Genomic DNA, 21287 nt, shown 5'->3' with positions numbered 1-21287 from the left:
GTCAAATAGTACGGAACCACCAACCTAAGTATCAGCCTAATCGGTCAAACCGGTCATACTCCGGCTGCTGGTCATACTCCAGCCTGTACCGACGTGATACAGTGTCAGCCTAATCGGTCGAACCGGTCATACTCCGGCTGCTGGTCATACTCTAGCCTGTACCGACGTGACACAGTTGGATGGTTCGAAGCCAACATACATATCTAATGTAATCTAACAGGCTTCCTACATGCACGCTAAACATGTAATCTACATATGCATACTGTTATACTAATCTTACCTGGATTCCGAACTCAGGTGTGCCGGTCAACCTGATTGGAACTATCTGCGCGGCGGATTACAGGCTCCTAAACCATAAAAATCACAACACTATAAGTGATACGCTAAATCACTTCTCGGGGACTTAAACTAGGAACTAAAAGTTTCCCTATCGATAAAAAGCATGGCAATACCCCAAATAACATAAAAACGAGGAAATCTAGGGTTCCTGAAAATTCCCCAACCGGTAGACCGGTTCTGCAACCGGAATTCCAGTTCTGGGAATTCCTGAACCCTCATCCGGAATTCCGGTTGCACAACCGGAATTCCGGTTCCTCGTAGGAACTTTTCAAAAGTTCACAACTCAATCAAATCCAACCTAAATCACACAAGACCTTCCAGACCTGTTCTAAACATCCTATAGAACAATTCTAAAGCATCAAACTCACCCAGATTGCACAGAAACAAAAAGTGCCATGAGAGCTCCAAGCTTTGAGTTTCAAACTCAAACTTGGCTAAAGCTCACTAACAACCCTCAAAACTAGATTAGAACTACATAAGCATGCCTAAAAACACTGCAGAAAACAAACTTAAACTCATGCAATACTCACAACCACCAAATTCTCCATTTTCTCTTCCAAAACTAAACTTTTGCATAGAAAAACCTTAGCTTTACTCAACCTAACTATCATGCTTCACAAACAGCTCAAATTAACTCAAATAAACAAGCTTAAATCTCTGAAAATATCAACAACATTCCAGCAACAACAATAACCTAAAACTAAGCATGCAACACATCATTTTCATCAAAATTCATCAAGAAAATTTAAAAGAGAAGCTAAAGGAAACATACCAACAACAAGAGGTCAAAATCAATGCAAAAATCAGCTTGAAATCCAAGAGGAAATCCTCTTTTCTTGCTACTCAAGGGGCCGAAAAAGAGAGAGGAAAAGAGAGAGTGTTTTTTGAGAAATTTGTAATTTTTTTCTAACTTTGAATAAATGAGAAACATGCAAAAACATATCCATTATTTCAGCCAACAAAACATAATAAAACACTTAATAAATTTATTTTCTAAGTCCACTAAAGGACAAACTAATAATGGGGCAAAATGACCATTTTGCCCCTTCACACAAAAATCACATAAATAACACTAAAGGGGTATTTTTGGGAAATTCTAAATTCCCGACCATTTCCGACATTCCCAATGTCTAATAAACCGTCCCAACCTACTAACATACTAAGTTGTGATTTTACTGAGCCAAACACCGAGTTCCATGTTACCGGGCACCGGAAATGCAAAATTATGAAAACTACTAAATGACATACAATGCATCTCAGAATTCAATAATAACAGTATAATAATTATTTAAATAGCTATAAATAATTTTCATTATTAATCATGATTAACTGCTAATTTCTAAATTAAACTAAGCGGTCTTTACAGCGATGGTTCCCGGTCAAAATAGATGCACGAAGGATCGAGTCACAGATCCTTGAAGTCCTTAAGGAGGATAACCCCACACACCTACATATTAAATATAATACATACCCCAGACTTAAAAGTCCATGCCTTATCAATGTTGGAGATGCTAGTAAATTCTTGAAGTAGCTTAGATTGTAAAGTGTATTTTTCCTCACTTGCTTCATCCAACCCCAACAACAGATCCTTTCCTGAATCCCCTTTAGAACCCTCCATTGCAAATACTTTTGACAATCTTTTACTGCAGAAAAACAAAATCATCAATTCAAAATGTATGGGGAAATATCTCATACTAAAACTTATCCGTTGAGTGGTTTTTCAGATAGAAATTGAATAAACCAACTGTAACCCAATAAGAGATATCAAATGAATGAAATTTAAAGAGACCAACTATGGCTACGGATATCCATCATCAAATGACTATGATAAAAAAGCAGTTAATGTTATGAATTTGAATATGATTATGTGAGAGAGTGGAGAGAGGACTTACGGAGAGAGAGAATTGAGTGTGAGTGTGGGAGTGATTGGATTGGAGCGAGTTGAATAAGAAGGAAAGGAAAATTGTGGTCGTGGAGTTGGAGTTGGAGATGCGAAGCTAACAAGCCAAGCCAAGTTTAGTAGGCGTTGAAGGCGTTGAAGTGTCCCAAATCACTAAGACTTGTGAGGTGCCCAAATCAGACAAGAGGGATGGTGAGAGGGAGAAAGGTGGGATCGAGTGGGAGGAAATGGGTCGAGTTTGGGGGTTTCTGGGGTGGGGATCTTTGTGGCGATTGAGACCTAGGGTGACCGGAGCACTTCTATCCAATGAGTAGAGCTGCTCGGAAGATAGGCCAGAGAAAGAGGATAGAAGAAGAGGCGGGAGGAAGAAGAACAACAAATAAGGTTTGGGGGTTAGGTTTTCATATTTTTTCTTTTTATACCCTTTAATATATTTACTAAAATATTTAAATTAAAATCTGATTATTTATCCATTCAAAAAAAATATCTCATTATTTATTTATTTATTTTTTAAAAAAAGAAAATCTGATTATTTAATAGTTATACCCTATTTAATTTTACTCCCAATCAATTATTTTAGAGGTATTTATACCCTTCTTTTTTTTTCATGAAATATTTTTTTTTTTGTTATTTTCTTTAACTAAATACAAAATTCTTTTATTAAGCAAAAATATATATAAATTTATTTTGTTAAATACAATTTTTTTAACTAAATTCAAAATAATTCTCCAATAATATTTTAGGACCTCAAGTAATTGTCCAATAGTATTTTAGTCCTCAAATAATTTTTCTCTTTCACAATAATTAGTTTTTGTACACCTTTCACAATAATCTTTTAAATACAACTAATTTATAAAATTATTCTCTAATTGAAAATATATAAAATCTAAATTTCTCAATTTTATAAATTCTCAAATTATAAATTTATTAAGTTATTTTTCATTATTTTAACTCTAAATTTTTTTTGGTATTTTATTTTATTAAATACAAATTTATTTTATTAAGTAAAAAAGTACGATTTTTTTTTTTTTTTAAAAAAAAAAAATCTGAAACTCTTTTTTTAGTATTTTTTTTTATTATATACAAAAAAAAAAATTATTAAGAAAAAAAAAAAGAATTCTTTTTTTATATACTAAATCAAACATGGGATATTAAGTAAGTATTCCCAACATTTATAATGGTTGGCATTTATTTTTCCCAAGGGTATATCTTTGCTTCGGTTCTAAATTGTTGGGAAAAATCTCCTCTTAACTTTTTTTAACAAAAATCTCCGCTTAACTTTTTTTAACAGTTTTCATTCGGAAAAGCTAATTTTGTAGTACTGCAAACGTTACACACAATATGCATTTGATTGAACATTCTTACATAACCTTTCACTGACTCTTTATTTGAACTTATAAAAGGAAATACATTTTAAACTATAACATCTTCCTCTAGTTGACTTTTCTGCAATTAACTCTGACTTGGCCTTTGTTTCCCGTAAGAGGACTTATGTTTCCCATTTTGATCATACCCATAGCGAAGGCCTTGAAAAATGCCTCGTTGTTGTTTGCGTATCTTTTAACCAGAGAATCAACAGAAGAAGTCCCATTGAAGAGAGCTTGATCTGAATGTAGAAGACCCTTCTTTTTCAGCAAGTTCTTGAAGTAAAGGTTATCAAAATGAGTTGGAGTTTGGTGATCAAGTTCAGCAAGGTTGTCACCGTTATTCCCATTTGCTGGACACTTTCTCTGGAATGACTTGGCGAAAGAGGCTTCGATGGTGTTTGTGTCGTTGTAGATGCGTGCCCTGAATGATGTGCATTTAGCCATACCAATGGTGTGAGAACCTGCAACTCATCAAATAGAATTACTTTCTCATTATCACTATCTTGAAGCAGCCAATTAATGTTAAAGGATGTATCTCTTGGGGTTTGAAATTAAGGAGAGTTGGTAATAAGTTGGACTAATAGTACCTGAGAGAGCTACCAAGTTCTTTAAGGAAAGCCCTTGTGAAGAGAAACTTGATATAAGACGACTTATGTTAGAGATTGGTGAGGGAATAGATGTGTTTGCAAGGCTCCTACTGGCAGTGGTTGAGTCTCTTCTTCCCAACTTAACTTTCCAGGAAGGACCTCCTAGCTGCAAATATGATTATAATTTCTAACCATATGTAAAAGAATGGCCAAGTACTAATGGCATGGACACATGCCTTTTGTTTTGAAAAGAAGAAGAGCTAGAGTTTATTACATGAACAACAGAATCACGAGCAGCAATGGCTAGTATATCAGCACATGACACTACTCCCGGGCAGGCTTTCTCAAGCTTGGCCTTAATGTGGTCGACCACTTCGTACCCTCTGACCGAGTTGTTGTTGGGAGCTGCTGTTTTTTCTCCCACAAAGTTGGCCGTATCATCTAGCAAAATAGATCCATCACAGCCCTGAAAAAACGAAAGCTCAAAGCCCTATATATTAAGTACTAGTAGTCGATCATGTTTTGATATGACAATTAATGTTGGTTATGAGCTGAACTCACATTGACAAAACAGTCATGGAAATGAAGTCGGAGTAAGGAAGCACCGATTCGTGTTTCGCTTTCTATAGCTGCAGCTACTTCGCCCTTGACAATGGACAATGCTTGAGGACATGTTTGGGAGTAGTGAAGTGGAGTTAGCTTGTTGCCATTAGCACCAAGAAGAAATGCAGTGGCAACGATTAAGATCATTATCAGATCAAGGGAGTTGAAAGAACCCATGTCATAACCACAGTTGCACACTTTACAACTACAATATATAAGAATATTTCTTAATATATATACGTATAAATCAATGAATTTAATATACATATAAATTGTTAAGGCTTCATTTGTTATCAAATCAATTATTTATTAAAATGTTCAATATCAGTGGTCATCTTTAATTATTTATTACACTATTAATTGTGGCAAATATAATATCTCACCCATAAAAATATATAGATACTAAGTTCGCTACCCAAATTCTTTTTTGTTTGGATTAAAATTACTTATGAATAAACATCCACAAACAACACAAACTTTCATCTTAATAGTTAATTGTCTAATGAAAAGTATGTTTTTGCACATTTATTTTTCTATAAGCACCAAAAACAGAGTTAGTGAGAGCTTGAAAAATTTACACTACTTACACTCATTATTAATATGGTCCGAGGCGCAATCCAAGAATATTTTCTAGCAGGGCATAAGTTAAATATATTTTAATAACATCTATTTTCAAAAAATTTCTTTGGCATAGCTGTTATATTTTACCCCAATTCAATGAGACCATGGTTTGACTCTCTCCACCTTCATAATTTTAATTAATTTTAAGTAAAAAATTGTAAGAAGTAGGATTCGAAAAACTGTAGTCTTTTTATGAAGGGAAAACTTTTGGTGAATATTCGCACATAAAAATATATATCCCCAAAGGAGTCAACTGCCCCCTTGCCCCAACATAGGTCCGCCACTAATTAAATAGGGAGGTGCATAATATCGATCCTCTATTTCTTATATGTGTTCAATCCATTTAGTTATTCCGCATATATTAGAATTGTTCATATATCTATAAATTAATTTGTTATAACACAATATAGTTGAGATATACAATTATAAAGTTTGTATATGAGAAGAAGATTACAATTGAATCCGATAATATAGTTACTTACCAACATAATACGTTTTAAATGATAGTCTAAAATGGTTTGCATGTTTGTTTGCTTGCTTGCTTTGTTTTTAATTATGTAATGTTAATGATTGGTTAATATATATATATAAATTGACAATCTTGATGTGACTAGGGCTGAACATCGGGTGGGTTTACCGGGTTTCGGGTTGGCGGGTTTCGGGTTCACGGGTTTCGGGTTCAAAAAAATGAACCCAAACCCGGACCCGAATAGGGCACAATTTGGTGGGTTGGCGGGTTGGCGGGTTTCGGGTTGGCGGGTTTGGGTTGGTCGGGTTTACTGGGTTGGCGGGTTGACCCGGTCAACTCAATCAACTCGGTCAACTCTTTAAAAAAAATTAATTTTTTATTATTTTTTTATTTTTTTATTTATTAAATTAAACATATATAAATATAACAATTTGTTTATATACTATTGAAGAGAAGATGCATTAATCAATCCAACCAACAAACAAACAACCTATTCATCAAATCAAATCAAAGTTCATGTTATTGTTCATGAATCATGATAAAAGTAAAAACTAAAATATTTCAAAATACATCCATATCCAATATCCATATCTAAAGTCCATAAAGTCCATAAAATCTATAAAGTCCATAAAATAAAAATCTAAAGTCCATAAAGTCCATAGTAATGTCTCAATACTAAAAAAATGCTTATAAATGTTGCAATAGTAAAACCACTACTACTTCTACTATAGTACCAGCTTTTTTTTTTTAATTTTTTCTTTGTCTATTGTACATTTTAATTTTAATACAGAACAAAAGAAAACCAAAAGAAATATATATATATATTTGTTAATTAGTACAAGGGTTCTCAACCCAAAAAAGAAAAAGACTATGGAAATTAACAATGAAATATGATAATAAAACCCCATTAAACAAAATATATAACCGTGATCAGATCATGAGCATAACCTGTAAGAAAGATAAAGACAAGAGAGAAAGAAAGGGAGAGATTGTATGGTACTACAGTCAAAATAAAACTGTTGAACTGAGAGAGTTTGAGGAGTTACCGTGGTGACTGCTAGTGCGGTGGGACTCGAGCGCGAGTGGACGAAGTCGTGGAGGAGCTGAGGAGGAGGAGTCGCCGATCTTGGAGCCAAGAGGAGGAGGAGCCGAGGTCTTCGTCGTCGATCCCTCCCCTGCGTCTTTGACTCGTCGTCGGTCGTAGCGTGGGTGGTGACTGGTGAGGATCGTGGCTGGTGGCGGGTGGCGTGGCTGGTGGCGTGGCTGGTGGCGTGGTCGTTCTCTGGCTGGGTCTGGGTGTTGTGGTGTGGTCGTGTAGTGTGCGTGGGTGTGGGTTTTTTTTAGGGTTCTGATAGTGAATGAATGTCATGTAATTGTAAAATGTAAATTTTTATTTATTTAATTATTAATTTAATATATATAGATATAAAAATAGTAATAAAAAAATAAAAAAATATATAATATATTTATATTCGGGTGGGTTGGCGGGTTGGCGGGTTCAACCCGAAACCCGGTACCCCTAAAATCTCAACCCGCCAACCCACCCGAATGGTACCGGGTTGAACCCAACCCACCCGAAACTTTTTTTAAATTTTTTTTTGGCGGGTTCACCAATTCGGGTTCGGGCGGGTTGCTCGGGTTCGGGTCAAACCCGCTCAAAATGTTCAGCCCTAGATGTGACATAGGATGATAAAGTTACATTTTAGTGAACATTTCCACTTTTACTTTTCATATTTTCATTAGGTACAATGATTCTCCATTATAAGTTCAAAAATTTCAAGTCTAGCTTTTTTGATGTCACAGTATTGTTTTGTGTCCTCAAGTGATCATAATTCAATAATTCAGTATGGATGTGAAATAAAATACCATTTTCCTTTGCTTCTTTTTGGCACCACTATTATACTTGTTCACGTTGGACAAATAGTTCTTTTCCAAGTAAACATATATAGCTCCACGTGACTATGTAATTGTAATTGTAATTGTCGTACTTCATCATTTGCAGAAGTGGCCTCCTCTAGCTCTTGCTCGAAGTTTCATTTTTTTGGAGTTGTTAGGTCTCTTTAGTTAGTTACCACTTTACATCACTAGTACTATGTAGAACCTTGAGATTCAAATTATGTATTAATATATATGATTATATGTGCACATTTTCATGCCAGCTGTTGTCTAAAGAAAATCACAAATGTCGGCCTAACTTTAAAGGAATAGAGTCATATATTTCATCTCATTTATCAATTAATTTTGAGATAGAATTTCATGTTTTTTGACATGGTATCACAGTCATATTTTTAGTGGATTTTTGATCCATACCTATTCAGATAATTAGTCAACCGTATGAAATGTAGATAGTGTAAAGACGTTCGAGATCTGAACAAAAATAAAAGCGAGCGAAATAGCACGACTTGTGATAAGGTGATTCAAGATTAGTGAGCAAAAATAGTCACCATCTTAAGGGGAGTATTGGAGAACATTATCCTATATGAATTAAATGTTAAAGTATTGAGCCATATTCAAGAATATGAGCTACTCTAGTCACCACCAATTGATTTTGAAATGAAACTCCATGTTAGGAGTGAGGTTTACAAAACACAAAGTGAGCAAGTGAAACTGCTACTTAATGTTTGGAATACGGATGGAGAAATTATAACAAATGACCCCAAATCATAATGTTTGTTAACGCAGATTTTCGTTAACGATATAAGCCTATTTCTTGATAGGATCACCACAAAAATAATAGAAAATAAAAATAAGAAAAATAATGTAAAGATCACACTAAGTTTTTTACGTGATTTTGTAGTTAAAATTTTGCATAGTCCACGAGTCTAACTTATTAGATTTCTCTCATACAACTAGGGTTTTTTCTCTCAAGGATTTTTCGTCCATTTTTTAGTACACTCTGCTCCTATTTATAGTAAGATAGAGAGGCAGTTAATTACAATCAGACTCATATCCCATAACAATATTTCCCTAAAATTATGGGATTTAATTACGTCCCACGTAGAATAAATACGGTTATTAATTGAAAATCATACAATTATGATTTATTCACTTTTACTGGGTCAATATTGACGTGGATTTAAATACGCTTCAAAGTGTATCGCACTGGGATAGCAACAATAACCCTGACAGTGAGCTGGAGCTTTTTTCATGTCTTTCTGAGGTTGATAATGTAAATCCCGTCGTTTATGCTATTGAAGACATAACACTTCATCTAACAATCGCAATTCTTGGTTACAAGGTGAACTTCAGCAGTCAACATCATTTGAATGTCAGCTTCTATTTGAGAGAGCTGACTTGACGGAGCAGTGAATTGTTGGAATTATATTTTACCAGGATCTAGATTTACTAACAAGTATGTTGGATTAACAACCTAATATGAATTCTAAAACAATAAAAATAAACACATATAAAGTTAGAAAACCTTACAGTGGGTGCAGCGGAATAATATGACTCCTTCCGTTCAGATCTCTAGCCCTTGATTCCTTTCTGTAGCAGAGCATCACCAAGATCTGAACCTGGATCTCCTTTTCTCCTTGTTTGATGCCGAAATTCCATAGTCTTCCATACTATGATTGAGATACCACTTGATGTGTGTGGGCACTACTCATCTCACAAGGATTTCGAAAATTCTCTCTCTTTTCTCTCTTAATTTCGTGGCTGATCATGCATGCAAGAGAAGAGAACAAGGTTGCTTTATATAGGGAGAAGGGAGAGCACAACTTTCCAAATAAAACAGTTTCCTCTTTTACTGTGTAATTGATTAACTGCCTTATTTAGTGTGATCCACCACTTTCCTATTATAGCTAGGCTTTGATTAGTAATTACATGACAATTAAAATTGAAAATAATAATTGGGAAACAAGCAAAGAGGTGCCGGCCATAGGGAGATATGGGCCTCACTTGGATTTTGCAGTTTCCTCAATTTTATTTCAATTTCTCCAAAAATGTCATTTTTCCAATTCTAATCATTTAAATGCCAAAACTAATTATTTAATAACTAAAATAGATTATTAAATAATATTGTCATTTAAAATAATTATTAATTAGACATACAAAGTCTCTTGATTAATAATTAAACCTAGAAACCCTTTTCTTTACGATTTCATCCTTAAACTGTGAGAATTCATAAAGTAGACATAGTCTAACTTTTAGAATTATAATTGATTAATTAAAATCAATTAACTGAGTCTTACAAGCAGTATGGTCTCAACTAGTATGGGGACCATGGGTCTATATAACCGAGCTTCCAATAAGTCGAACCGAATTTACCAAGTAAATTCCCTAACTTATTAATTCCTCATTGAATCCACACTTAGAACTTGGAATTGCACTCTCAGTCATATAGAAACGCTCTATATGTTCCAGGATATAGACACGTCATTAGTTATCCATTGTTATAACCCTAATGTGATCAATGATCCTCTATATAGATGATTTACACTGTACAGGGATTAAATTACCGTAACACCCTACAATGTATTTTATCCTTAAAACACTTAACCCTGTATAAATGATATTTCACCTAAGTGAAATGAGATCTCCACCATTTATCTTCGTTTGGTTAAGCTCGAAGGAAATCATCCTTTACTTCTATTTGCCAAATAGAAGCTATAGATTCCATATTTATGTTAGCGCTCCCACTCAATTGCACTACCGTGTTCCCAAAATGTACGTATCACCCTGATACAAAACTAGGCTTAACTAACAAATCAAAGAACACGAGTAACACTCTTGAAATTGAGCCTAACCATATCAGGATTTCGATCATGTGATCTAGGATCAACAGGTGATATTGAATAGAATAGATATTACGGTAAATTTCAAAATCTAATTCAAAATTCAATATCGATCCATTCCAATGTATACTCCATACATCCGATACTGGTAAAGTTTGCCAATGTCCTGGAAAGGACATAACACTTTTCCAAGGTGTAAGAATACCTATCGCTGATTATACCATGTCAGTCTAAATCCAGTGTTCTGACAAATCAGGGAATAAACTTTTGAACATATAATAAAGATTATATTCCACTGTGCTGACAACACTATAATATTTAACCAACTCATATGTTCTGGACTTAAAAAGAATTCATACATTATATACCTATAATCATGAAATAAATCATGTGAACCATGCAACATAAAATGTTATTTCTGATCTTTATTAATAAGTAAATCTGATTATATGAAATGAGTTTTATTTAGGGCATAAAACCCAACAAACTCCCACTTGCACTAATATAAAACAAAAAGTGCATTTCAAATAATCATTAACACCTTGATATACCAATCAAGTGTAATAGTAGTAAACTCCTCGTAATAGGATCTGACAGGTTGAATTAAACACAACCTCCTCTCCACTATTACTCTTCCTTAATCACAAAATCCTTGATAGTGTGAAATTCCTCTCTATATGTCTATTTTCTTGGGATACTGGATTCTATACTTTTGGGCAACTACTCTTTGGTTATTCAGGAAGTAACCCTAGTAGTTAAAGCAAGTTGGAAAAGTGCCACAAATGTATAGAACTTTCCTTAGACTGAATAAGTATCTTTCCTGCAACTTTTAACATTCAGTCTCTCTCTGGTAGACCAAGAGATTTCAGATAGGTTTTTACACTTCTCCAAAATCACTACTCCACCTCCAAAGTAATCACCATCTCATCAGCAGACTTTCTAGCACACAGGCAAGTCTCAAAATCTGATGTGGTGTAGTCTAAGAGTTTCAAAACCACCCTTATTGACTAACATATAGTTCCTCTTCTTAATCTTAAAATTTACTTGATTGTCTTCCAATGTTCCTCTCCTGGATTAATTTGATACTTACTCATTACTCCCACTCAACAGTAGGTGTCTGGTCTAAGGCATACAAAAGCATATCTAAGACCTCTCACTGTTGATTTAAGAAATTCTTTCATGGCTTTATCTTCTCTGGAATAGTTGAGACTTTTCCTTAGGTAAATAAAATCTATATCTAAGAAGTTGTGAAGCTTCTATAGATTTCCATTGGAAAGAAAATGCATCAGCATCTCATGCTTGCATTAGAGTAAGTAATTACCAGGTATACCACAAGCCATAGGTTTAGATAAACTCATACCTATAATACTAGGAATAGGAAGTTTTGTTAAGTCCATTGAATAGACTCATTAACGAAAATTTCCTTTCATGTCCTTGTAATAGAAAACTTTAGGTTACTCCATGTGAATGGATCAAACCATAGTTCTATTGGCTTTCTTCTTAGTTTCTTATCTTGACAATCCATTACTTGTTTAAACTCACAATGGATTTTAATCACTAGTGTCTTCCAAGTTATAAGAAGGTGAGTTCCTAGAAACTCTCCCACTACAACAAGGTACCGTGAACTATGTCAAAGAAAACTAAATGGTATAGACCTCTTCAGCTGTGTTAAGACAGCAGAGGCAGTGGGATCATCTTGTAAAATAAGATGATAGAACACTTTTGGAATCAAGAAAAAAAAATATCTCCTTTATTTGCTACTTTATTTTCAGACTTAGTCATTTTCTTAGAAAAGCAGTATTTGTTTAAACAAACACTTTCTTATCTAATGACTATGGGATGCTCCACCCCTAATCACTTAGAATAGCTAACAAACATGAAAACCAGGGTTAGCAGTTCTAGCTTTTCTTTCGATTAGGTCATCCATGAATCTAGTAATGATTTACATTAAGTATACAACCATTACATCATTCTGAAATTATATTACCATAGAAGGATTTAGGCAACAACTAGTAACTAATCATCAATATGCAACTCGAATTTCTGAGGAGGTAAGTTTGGATATTATTCAAAATCAAATTAATGATCTTTGAACTGCATATCTACTAACTTTTTCTCCACCCCTATCAGTTCGCAAGATCTTTAACCACTTACCTTCACCATTGCTGGAAATTCATGAAATTTTTCAAACATTTCAAATTTCCTTTGCATAAGGTAAAATCTAGAGTGATCGTTTTAAGAATACAACGAAAACTCATATCCACCCCTGTTGCTATATTTTTAAACGCTACGCAAGTATACGCAATCAAGTAGTAAAATCTCACACAGGTGAGGTCGATCCCACAGGGAATTGGATTAAGTACCACTAAATTATACTTATGATTCTATTCGGTAAATCAAAAGTAATTATGGTTTAAAAACAGTAAAATTTGAAAGAAATTCAGAAAACTTAATAACACAGTTTAAAGTTGAGCAAGATGAGACAATAGGGAGGAGAATCCTGTTGTTGTTTACCCAAATTGTTAATGATTAATTACTATCCTATTCTTGGGGTGAATGACAGATTATAAAATAACCTAGCTCCTTTCAGATCTTCTAGATTCTAAATCACATGTTATCTAATTAATTCCTTAATTAAACTAACATGAAATCAGCATTAAGCAATAATCTACTCGTCACATAAGTCATGTAAATACTTTCGTTTCACATAGAACATCGATTATCTTAATTTTAGCATTCTCAATTCTCACTTTTCAGATTTTGAATTGAGATCATAGAGCATGCACAAGGTGATCAATCTTAAACATGAAATTAAACACAAATTAAGATAATTTCACACACACAAGAATTGAGGAATGGTAATTAAACATTAACTAGGAAAACATTAAACAACAATCATCATCCTCCCTAAATGGGAAATTTAGTTCAGAAACAAATCCATAACCATTCCTATAGCAATATTCAACATTAATAAATTAAAGAGGAATAAAGAAAAGAACTGTTTAAGGGTGAATTCTGGATCTTCACTTGAATCTCTACGCTCTTCCTGCCGCTCTCAGCTGTGTTTTAGGGTTCCAAATCGCTCTCCCTGACTTCCAATCGCAGTTTTCTATTTATACTTGAAATTTAGGGTTCGATGGACGAAATTACCCTCGGTCCGTACGGGATCTCGCCGCGGCGACACTTCCTCTCGCCGCGGCGAGAATGTGCCAAATTCTGCCTCTTTCTGCTTCTCGTATCTCGCCGCGGCGAGACTCTTCATCGCCGCGGCCAGATATGCAAAAACTCAAAATATGAAGTTTTTCTTCGGCTCAGCACGTCTTTCAGTGAATTTCTGCACCCGAGACCTCTTTTACTCCAAAGAACCTGAAAACATAGAAAACAAGCGTAATTCCGTCCCAACACAGCTAAGAATGCACATAAATCGGATCCAAAACATAGGCTAAAAATAGCCTAACAAACTCCCCCAAACTGACTCTTTACTCGTCCCCGAGTAAACTAAGACTAAACTAAAAAAAACTAAAAATGATAGCTGAACTTTCCAACAATTAAATTGTTACCACCACCTGCACAACTTCAATCCCTCAATAACCAGAATTTCAACTTGCGAACTCTAAGAACTAAGTTGAATGTGCAGTTTACAAGTAAGTAATTCATACAAACATAAAGCATCGCAATTCCCATCAATATCACAACTGTTCTAACTTTCCAACATCCCACTAACACATGATCAATAAGTTTGAATGACATACCTCTCTCCACTAATGTTGACAAATTTCTACCTGGAATCAATAGGTCTTTTTCGGTTAAAATCACATGGCTTAGGTACATGGGTAGATGAGAAGTCATTTAGGCTAAACTATACCATAAGCACTATTAACCAAGCAAGCCTAGACATTTATTTTGCTTTCTTTCCATATATCCCAAAAACAGAAATAAGAGATTGCAGTTTTTTTTCTTGTGTGTGCACCTCATAATTTTCTTAACTTTTTTTTTTTTTAGACACATTTTTTTCTTTTTTTTTTTTTTTCATAGGCACAACACACAATATTCTTATTATTTTTTTTTCACTCTCTCATTCCTACACTTTATATATTTTTTTTCACTTACAGCACTTATTTCCCCCCCAAACTTGCTTCAAGGCTTATGGCATAACAAAATATGTTCAGGGTGAAAAGAGTTTAGAATAACGAATTCAGCTCCGTGAAGTGGTGAAAATTTTAAAACAGGCTAAGGCTCAACTTTGGGTATACTAAGGAAAATTTTTTCAGGTAGGCTTGAAAGGCTCAATCGCTCCAAAGAAAATTTGCCTAAATCATTTTCCAAACAAAAATCATCAAGGATTTCGCTTCAAGAGAGTATGTCAAACAAATTCTATTCCATGTTCAATCAATCATTCCACAATCCAAATAGAACACAAGTGATATGTGAGAATAGCAAATGTTTTAAACCTACATGAATCACTTCCTAGCACACATCCAATTTAATTCAAACAGTTGCAAGTCAAGCACACAGTTATGTTTCAATCCATTGCACAAGTGAATAACAACAATTCAATCCATTTTTCAATTTAGCTATCACGCAAGACTAAAAAAAACTAAAACAAACTAAACTAAAACAAATAAACGCGAAAAAATAGATTAAATTAAATTAAATTAAGTTTCCCCCCCCCAAACTAAAATGCACATTGTCCCCAATGTGTGAAAATAAACCAGGAGGAGAGAAACTTACCTGAGCCCCTTAAAAGGGGTTTGGCGGCGGTGGCTGGTCATACGGGTTGAAACGGGGTGGCATGGGAAAATAGTTTGGATCATCCACACCGATGTTCATCCTCGTGACAAGGGTGTTCAATTGAGCCACCTGCTGCTCATCGAAGATACTCCTCTGGGCCATGTAATTCTGCATATGAATGTTCTGCTGAATCAGATAATTCAGCTGATTGTGAGTGTACTGCATGGCAGGGTCAAGAGGCCCGACAAGACGTGGTGGTTCGATGTCCTCACGTTCTTCTTCTTCTCTTGCCGGAGGACCTCCTTGAACTGGCGGTTGACCATGAGGATGAGGAGGTTTGAAGCGCAGAACAGTCGCCAAAGTAATAGGGCGCTGGGGCGGTACCTTTGTATCATATGAGTACTGTGGTACTCCATGTTTCTCACAGAGGTCAGTGATTATTCCAGCCAACCCCAGTCCTCCACCGGAAGATCCCTCAACCATAATATCAAAGGTTGTTCGAACAATATCCCCCACATTCAGATTATACCCTTTCATAATACCGTAAACCCATTTAAGTCTGTCCATTTGAGCATCAGAAAAATGCTTGTTGGGGAGCAGCCTTGCACTAACAAAGTATAGCCAAGCCTTGGCCACTGGATTGAGTTCACATCGGTATAATTGGTATGGTACCCCACTAAGCTCATGGAACCTAAGGCCAGGATACCCTAGAGTCTCAGCCATATCCACATAATTCGTACTTCTATTATAGAATTGTTGTTTCAATTGCTGTTCTTCATAGGTGAAAGTTCGGAGATCATAAAGGGCATGAATAGCTTCTACGGTAGCAGGCACTCTAACCCCCCTAACTCTAACTTTTCCCTCCTCTCTTTCAGGCCAGTTGGCTAAAAACTCCAAAGCTAGAGTTTGATTACCACGCTCAGTAACATCGACGAACTTAGTCCACTGCCTCTCTAGGATTTGATCCCTAATAGATGCAAAAGCAGGGGGAATATTGGCAGTTTGGCTTAGGTTGACTATGTCTATCCCTCTATCTTCAATGAACGCCCTATCTTTCAATTTTAAAAACCTCTCTTGAGCCTCTACGTTGGCAAACCTAACTCTATCAAGGTTAGGGCGTCCCCTAGATGGGTTGGATGATGAAGCTCCCTCTTCATTGACCCTTGACCTTTTTGGACCCATAACTCCCAAATTTTTTCTAACTTTCAAGATTTTTCAAAATTTTGACAGCACTTCCCCTTAAAAATTGACTTCCCGGGATTAAAATCCCTTTCAATTTAACCCAATGCTATTCACACAATCAATTTCAACAATGTATATAGCAAAAATCCCAAATATCCACCAAATAATTCAAAACTATCCAACAAATTCAGAAATTTTTCAATAAAAATTGGAATGGAAGTCTTAGAATCAATACCTCAATGAAAATCACTCTTTAGTCAACCTCCATTGATGAGAACCTTGAAGCTTTAGGGAAGAAGAAGATGAATAGTGATTTTTCTGAAATTTGGGTGAGGTTTAGGGATTTTGGAATGGATTTTTAGAGGAAAAGAGTGTTAGATGAGAGAAATAAGGGATTATGATGATTTGGGATGAAAGTTTATGGGTAATTTTGAGGAAAATTGGTTTGAATGGGATTAGATGAAGAAATTAGGGTGAAAAGAGGTGTTTTTCGGCTGGGAGAAGAAGGTGTTTGAATGAGGTGTGATTTTGAAATGTTAGGGTTTTTGGGATTTAAAAAGGGAAATCTGGCAATCTCGCCGCGGCGACCTATACCCTCGCCGCGGCGAGAATTCGTGAAAAACTGGGTGGTTCTGGAAGTCCATTCTCGCCGCGGCGGCCTTTACCCTCGCCGCGGCGAGAAATGTCGAAAATATGCTCCTTTCTGTCAAACAATTCTGGCCGCGGCCAGACATTTCATGGCCGCGGCTACTGACCCAAAAACCAAAATTTTTTTTTTTTTTTTTTTTTTTTCAGTAACGAAACAGAATGAACATCAAGAAAAATAAAAGTAAACTTAAAAAGAGAGTTCAACTAAATCAAAAGAACACTTGGGTTGCCTCCCAATTAGCGCTAACTTTATCGTCGCTCAGCTAGACGTTGATCGAGATCTTCAAAGTGGCGCCAGAATCATGGCGGACTTGGTTTGATCAAATTGACCCCCCAAGTAGAGCTTTAATCGTTGTCCATTTACTTTGAAAGTATTAGGACTTTCACCTTTTAGTTCCACTGCTCCGTAGGGAAACACTTTGATCACCGTAAATGGCCCTGACCACCTTGATTTTAATTTACCAGGAAACAACTTTAGCCTTGAGTTAAAGAGTAGAACTTGTTGACCAGGTTGAAACTCTTTTCTGACTAGATTTCTGTCGTGCCATCTCTTAGTTCTTTCCTTGTAAATCTTGGCGTTCTCATATGCTTCATTTCGAAATTCTTCCAACTCATCCAACTGTAGTAGTCTTTTCTGCCCAGCAGCTTTTAAGTCCATGTTCAGAGTTCTCATTGCCCAATACGCCTTGTGTTCTAGTTCCACCGGTAAATGACACGCCTTTCCAAACACCAACCGATATGGTGACATCCCGATTGGCGTCTTGAACGCTGTTCTATAAGCCCACAATGCGTCATCCAACTTTCTTGACCAATCTTTCCTTGATCTCTGCACCGTTTTCTCCAGAATCATCTTTATTTCTCGGTTAGAAATCTCAGCTTGGCCATTACTTTGCGGATGATAAGGTAGAGCTGTTCTATGACGAACACCATATCTCGAAAGGAGTGCTTCGAATTGTTTGTTGCAAAAGTGACTCCCTTCATCGCTTATGATTGCTCGGGGAGTTCCAAACCGAGTGAATATGTTCTTTTGAAGGAACCGAAGGACTGTTTTACCATCATTAGCTGGTGTGGCTGCAGCTTCCACCCATTTTGACACATAATCCACAGCTAATAGGATGTATAAATTGCTAAACGATGAAGGAAAAGGACCCATAAAATCTATCCCCCATACATCAAACAATTCAACTTCCAAGATTCCTGTCAAAGGCATTTCGTTTCTCCTTGAGATGTTTCCTGTACGCTGACAACGATCACATGCCTTCACAAAAGTACTAGCATCTTTGAAAAGCGTTGGCCAAAAGAATCCACTTTGCAACACCTTGGCAGCTGTTCTAGTTCCACTGAAGTGTCCCCCACATGGTAAAGCATGACAGTGATTAAGAATAGAATACATCTCCTCTTCAGGCACACACCTTCTTATTATCTGATCTGCACAGTGCTTGTAGAGGATTGGCTCTTCCCAATAATAATGTTTCACCTCAGAAAAGAACTTCTTTAGTTGTTGACGAGATAGCTCAGGAGGAGTGATATTGGCAGCCAAGAAGTTAACATAATCAGCATACCATGGTACCATCAGACTTTCCCTCACACTAAAGAGTTGTTCATCGGGAAATTGTTCATTTATTTGTACCTCTTTTGCATTCTGACTTTCTTCCAGCTCTAGTCTTGACAAGTGATCTGCCACCAAGTTCTCAGTACCCTTCTTGTCTTTTATATCTAGATCAAATTCTTGCAAAAGAAGAACCCATCGAATCAGTCGTGGTTTGGCATCCTTCTTAGTCATCAAGTATTTGATTGCTGAATGATCTGTATACACTATCACTTTATTACCAATTAAGTAGGGTCGAAATTTGTCACAAGCAAATACTATGGCCAGCATCTCTTTTTCTGTAGTAGCGTAGTTTAGTTGGGCATCATTCAAGGTTTTGCTTGCATAATAAATGGTTCTGAATACCTTGTCAACCCGTTGTCCCAAGACTGCTCCAATAGCATAATCACTTGCATCGCACATGATTTCAAAAGGTAGTTCCCAGTTTGGTGTAGTCACAATCGGTGCTGAGATTAACTTCTCCTTGAGAATTTGGAATGCTTCAAGACAATCTTTCCCAAATTCAAAAGGAACTCCACTAGCAAGAAGATTGGATAGCGGTTTGGCCACTTTGGAGAAATCTTTGATGAATCTTCTATAAAACCCGGCATGACCCAAAAAGCTTCGAACTCCCTTCACTGAAATTGGAGGAGGCAAGTTCTCAATTGTAGATACTTTGGCTCTGTCAACCTCAATACCTTCTTTTGAGATTTTATGTCCCAGCACTATTCCTTCTGTAACCATGAAATGGCACTTTTCCCAGTTCAGCACCAAATTAGAGTCTTCACATCTTGCTAAAACCAACTCCAAGTTACTCAGACATTGGTCAAACGATGAGCCAAACACTGAAAAATCATCCATGAACACCTCGATGCACTTTTCTATCAAATCAGAAAATATAGCCATCATACACCTCTGAAATGTTGCTGGAGCATTACATAGCCCAAATGGCATTCGTCGAAAAGCAAAAGTACCATATGGACATGTGAATGTTGTTTTCTCTTGATCCTCCGGTGCTATAGCTATTTGGTGATACCCTGAGTACCCATCAAGGAAACAATAGTACTCTTGTCCTGCCAACTTGTCTAACATCTGATCAATGAATGGGAGTGGAAAGTGATCTTTTCTTGTGGCCTTGTTGAGTTTTCGGTAGTCAATGCAAATTCTCCATCCCGTGACAGTTCTGGTTGGGATGAGTTCATTCTTCTCATTCTTCACCACCGTCATCCCTCCTTTCTTTGGAACAACTTGAACTGGACTCACCCATTTACTGTCTGAAATAGGATACGCTACCCCGGCATCTAACCACTTCAAAACTTCTTTTCTGACAACCTCCTTCATTGGTGGGTTCAATCTACGTTGTGCATCAATGGTTGGTTTCACTCCTTCCTCCATTAAGATTCTATGCATTACAGTTGAAGGGCTGATCCCTTTAATATCTGCTAAAGTCCATCCAATGGCTTTTGAATGCTTCCTTAAAACCCGTAATAGCTTATCTGTCTCTACAGAAGATAGGGAAGAAGCCACAATAACAGGAAGTGTCTTATTTTCACCCAAATATTCATACCTGAGATGCTCTGGTAGGACTTTTAACTCTAGTTGAGGAGGCTTTTCAGTAGATGGGGTAGGCTTTGTTGGTATGACTCCTAACTCTTCATAATACTTTCTATTCAGCGGTCCATAAGAATCGAGCCACATAGCATATTCAAAAGCTTCCTTACCATCTTGTTCTACCACCTCTTCTTGTACCAAAGTCAGATTAAGAGGATCTTCAGCATGTGTCTTTGTCTCCACCAACTGATCCACCACATCTATTGCAAAACAGTTGTCACTAGCTGTAGGATAGGTCATTGCTTTGAGTACATTAAATACAACTTCATCTCCTTGTACCCTTAGCTTTAACTCTCCTTTCTGAACATCAATTAGTGCTTTCCCTGTTGCCAAGAAAGGTCTCCCCAGAATGATAGGAACATTACTGTCTTCTTCCATATCCAGAACAATGAAATCAGCTGGGAAGATGAACTTGTCCACCTTTACTAACACATCCTCAATGACTCCTCTAGGGTGAGCTAGCGATCGATCTGCCAATTGAAGAGTTACAGTAGTTGGCTTTGCTTCACCTAGCTGCAATCTTTTGAACACTGACAAGGGCATTAAGTTAATACTGGCTCCCAAATCACATAGTGCATTTATCCCTTCAATTTTACCAATAGTACAAGGAATAGTGAAACTCCCTGGATCTCTGAGTTTTGGAGGGAGTTTCTTCTGTAGAATAGCGCTACACTCTTCAGTTAGAGCCACTGTCTCATAGTCTTCCATCTTCCTCTTCTTTGACAAAATTTCCTTCATAAACTTCACATAACTTGGCATCTGCTCTAGAGCTTCAGCAAAAGGAATGTTAATGTGAAGTCTTTTGAAGACTTCTAGAAACTTGGTGAACTGCTTGTCTAAGCTTGACTTTCTCAGCCTCTGAGGATATGGTATCTTTACATGATGATCAATACTAATCGGTGGAG

General features: G+C 36.3%; 1 protein-coding gene across 1 annotated transcript; it reads right to left on the bottom strand.

Moving 5' to 3' along the window:
• Nucleotides 1-3339: 3339 nt before the first annotated feature.
• Nucleotides 3340-5470, bottom strand: LOC115715662 (peroxidase P7). Its single transcript, XM_030644321.2, has 5 exons — nt 5384-5470; nt 4755-5001; nt 4468-4659; nt 4194-4359; nt 3340-4067 (listed from the first exon to the last, which is right to left on the bottom strand). The coding sequence occupies exons 2-5, from the start codon at nt 4971-4973 to the stop codon at nt 3673-3675; spliced, it is 972 nt and encodes a 323-aa protein (XP_030500181.2). The 5' UTR covers nt 4974-5001; nt 5384-5470; the 3' UTR covers nt 3340-3672.
• Nucleotides 5471-21287: the final 15817 nt, after the last annotated feature.

This window comes from Cannabis sativa, chromosome 1, assembly GCF_029168945.1.
Source record: "Cannabis sativa cultivar Pink pepper isolate KNU-18-1 chromosome 1, ASM2916894v1, whole genome shotgun sequence".
NCBI lineage: Eukaryota > Viridiplantae > Streptophyta > Magnoliopsida > Rosales > Cannabaceae > Cannabis > Cannabis sativa.
The sequence above is the reverse complement of the archived record's forward strand: the minus strand, read 5'-3'. Positions and strand labels throughout refer to the sequence as shown.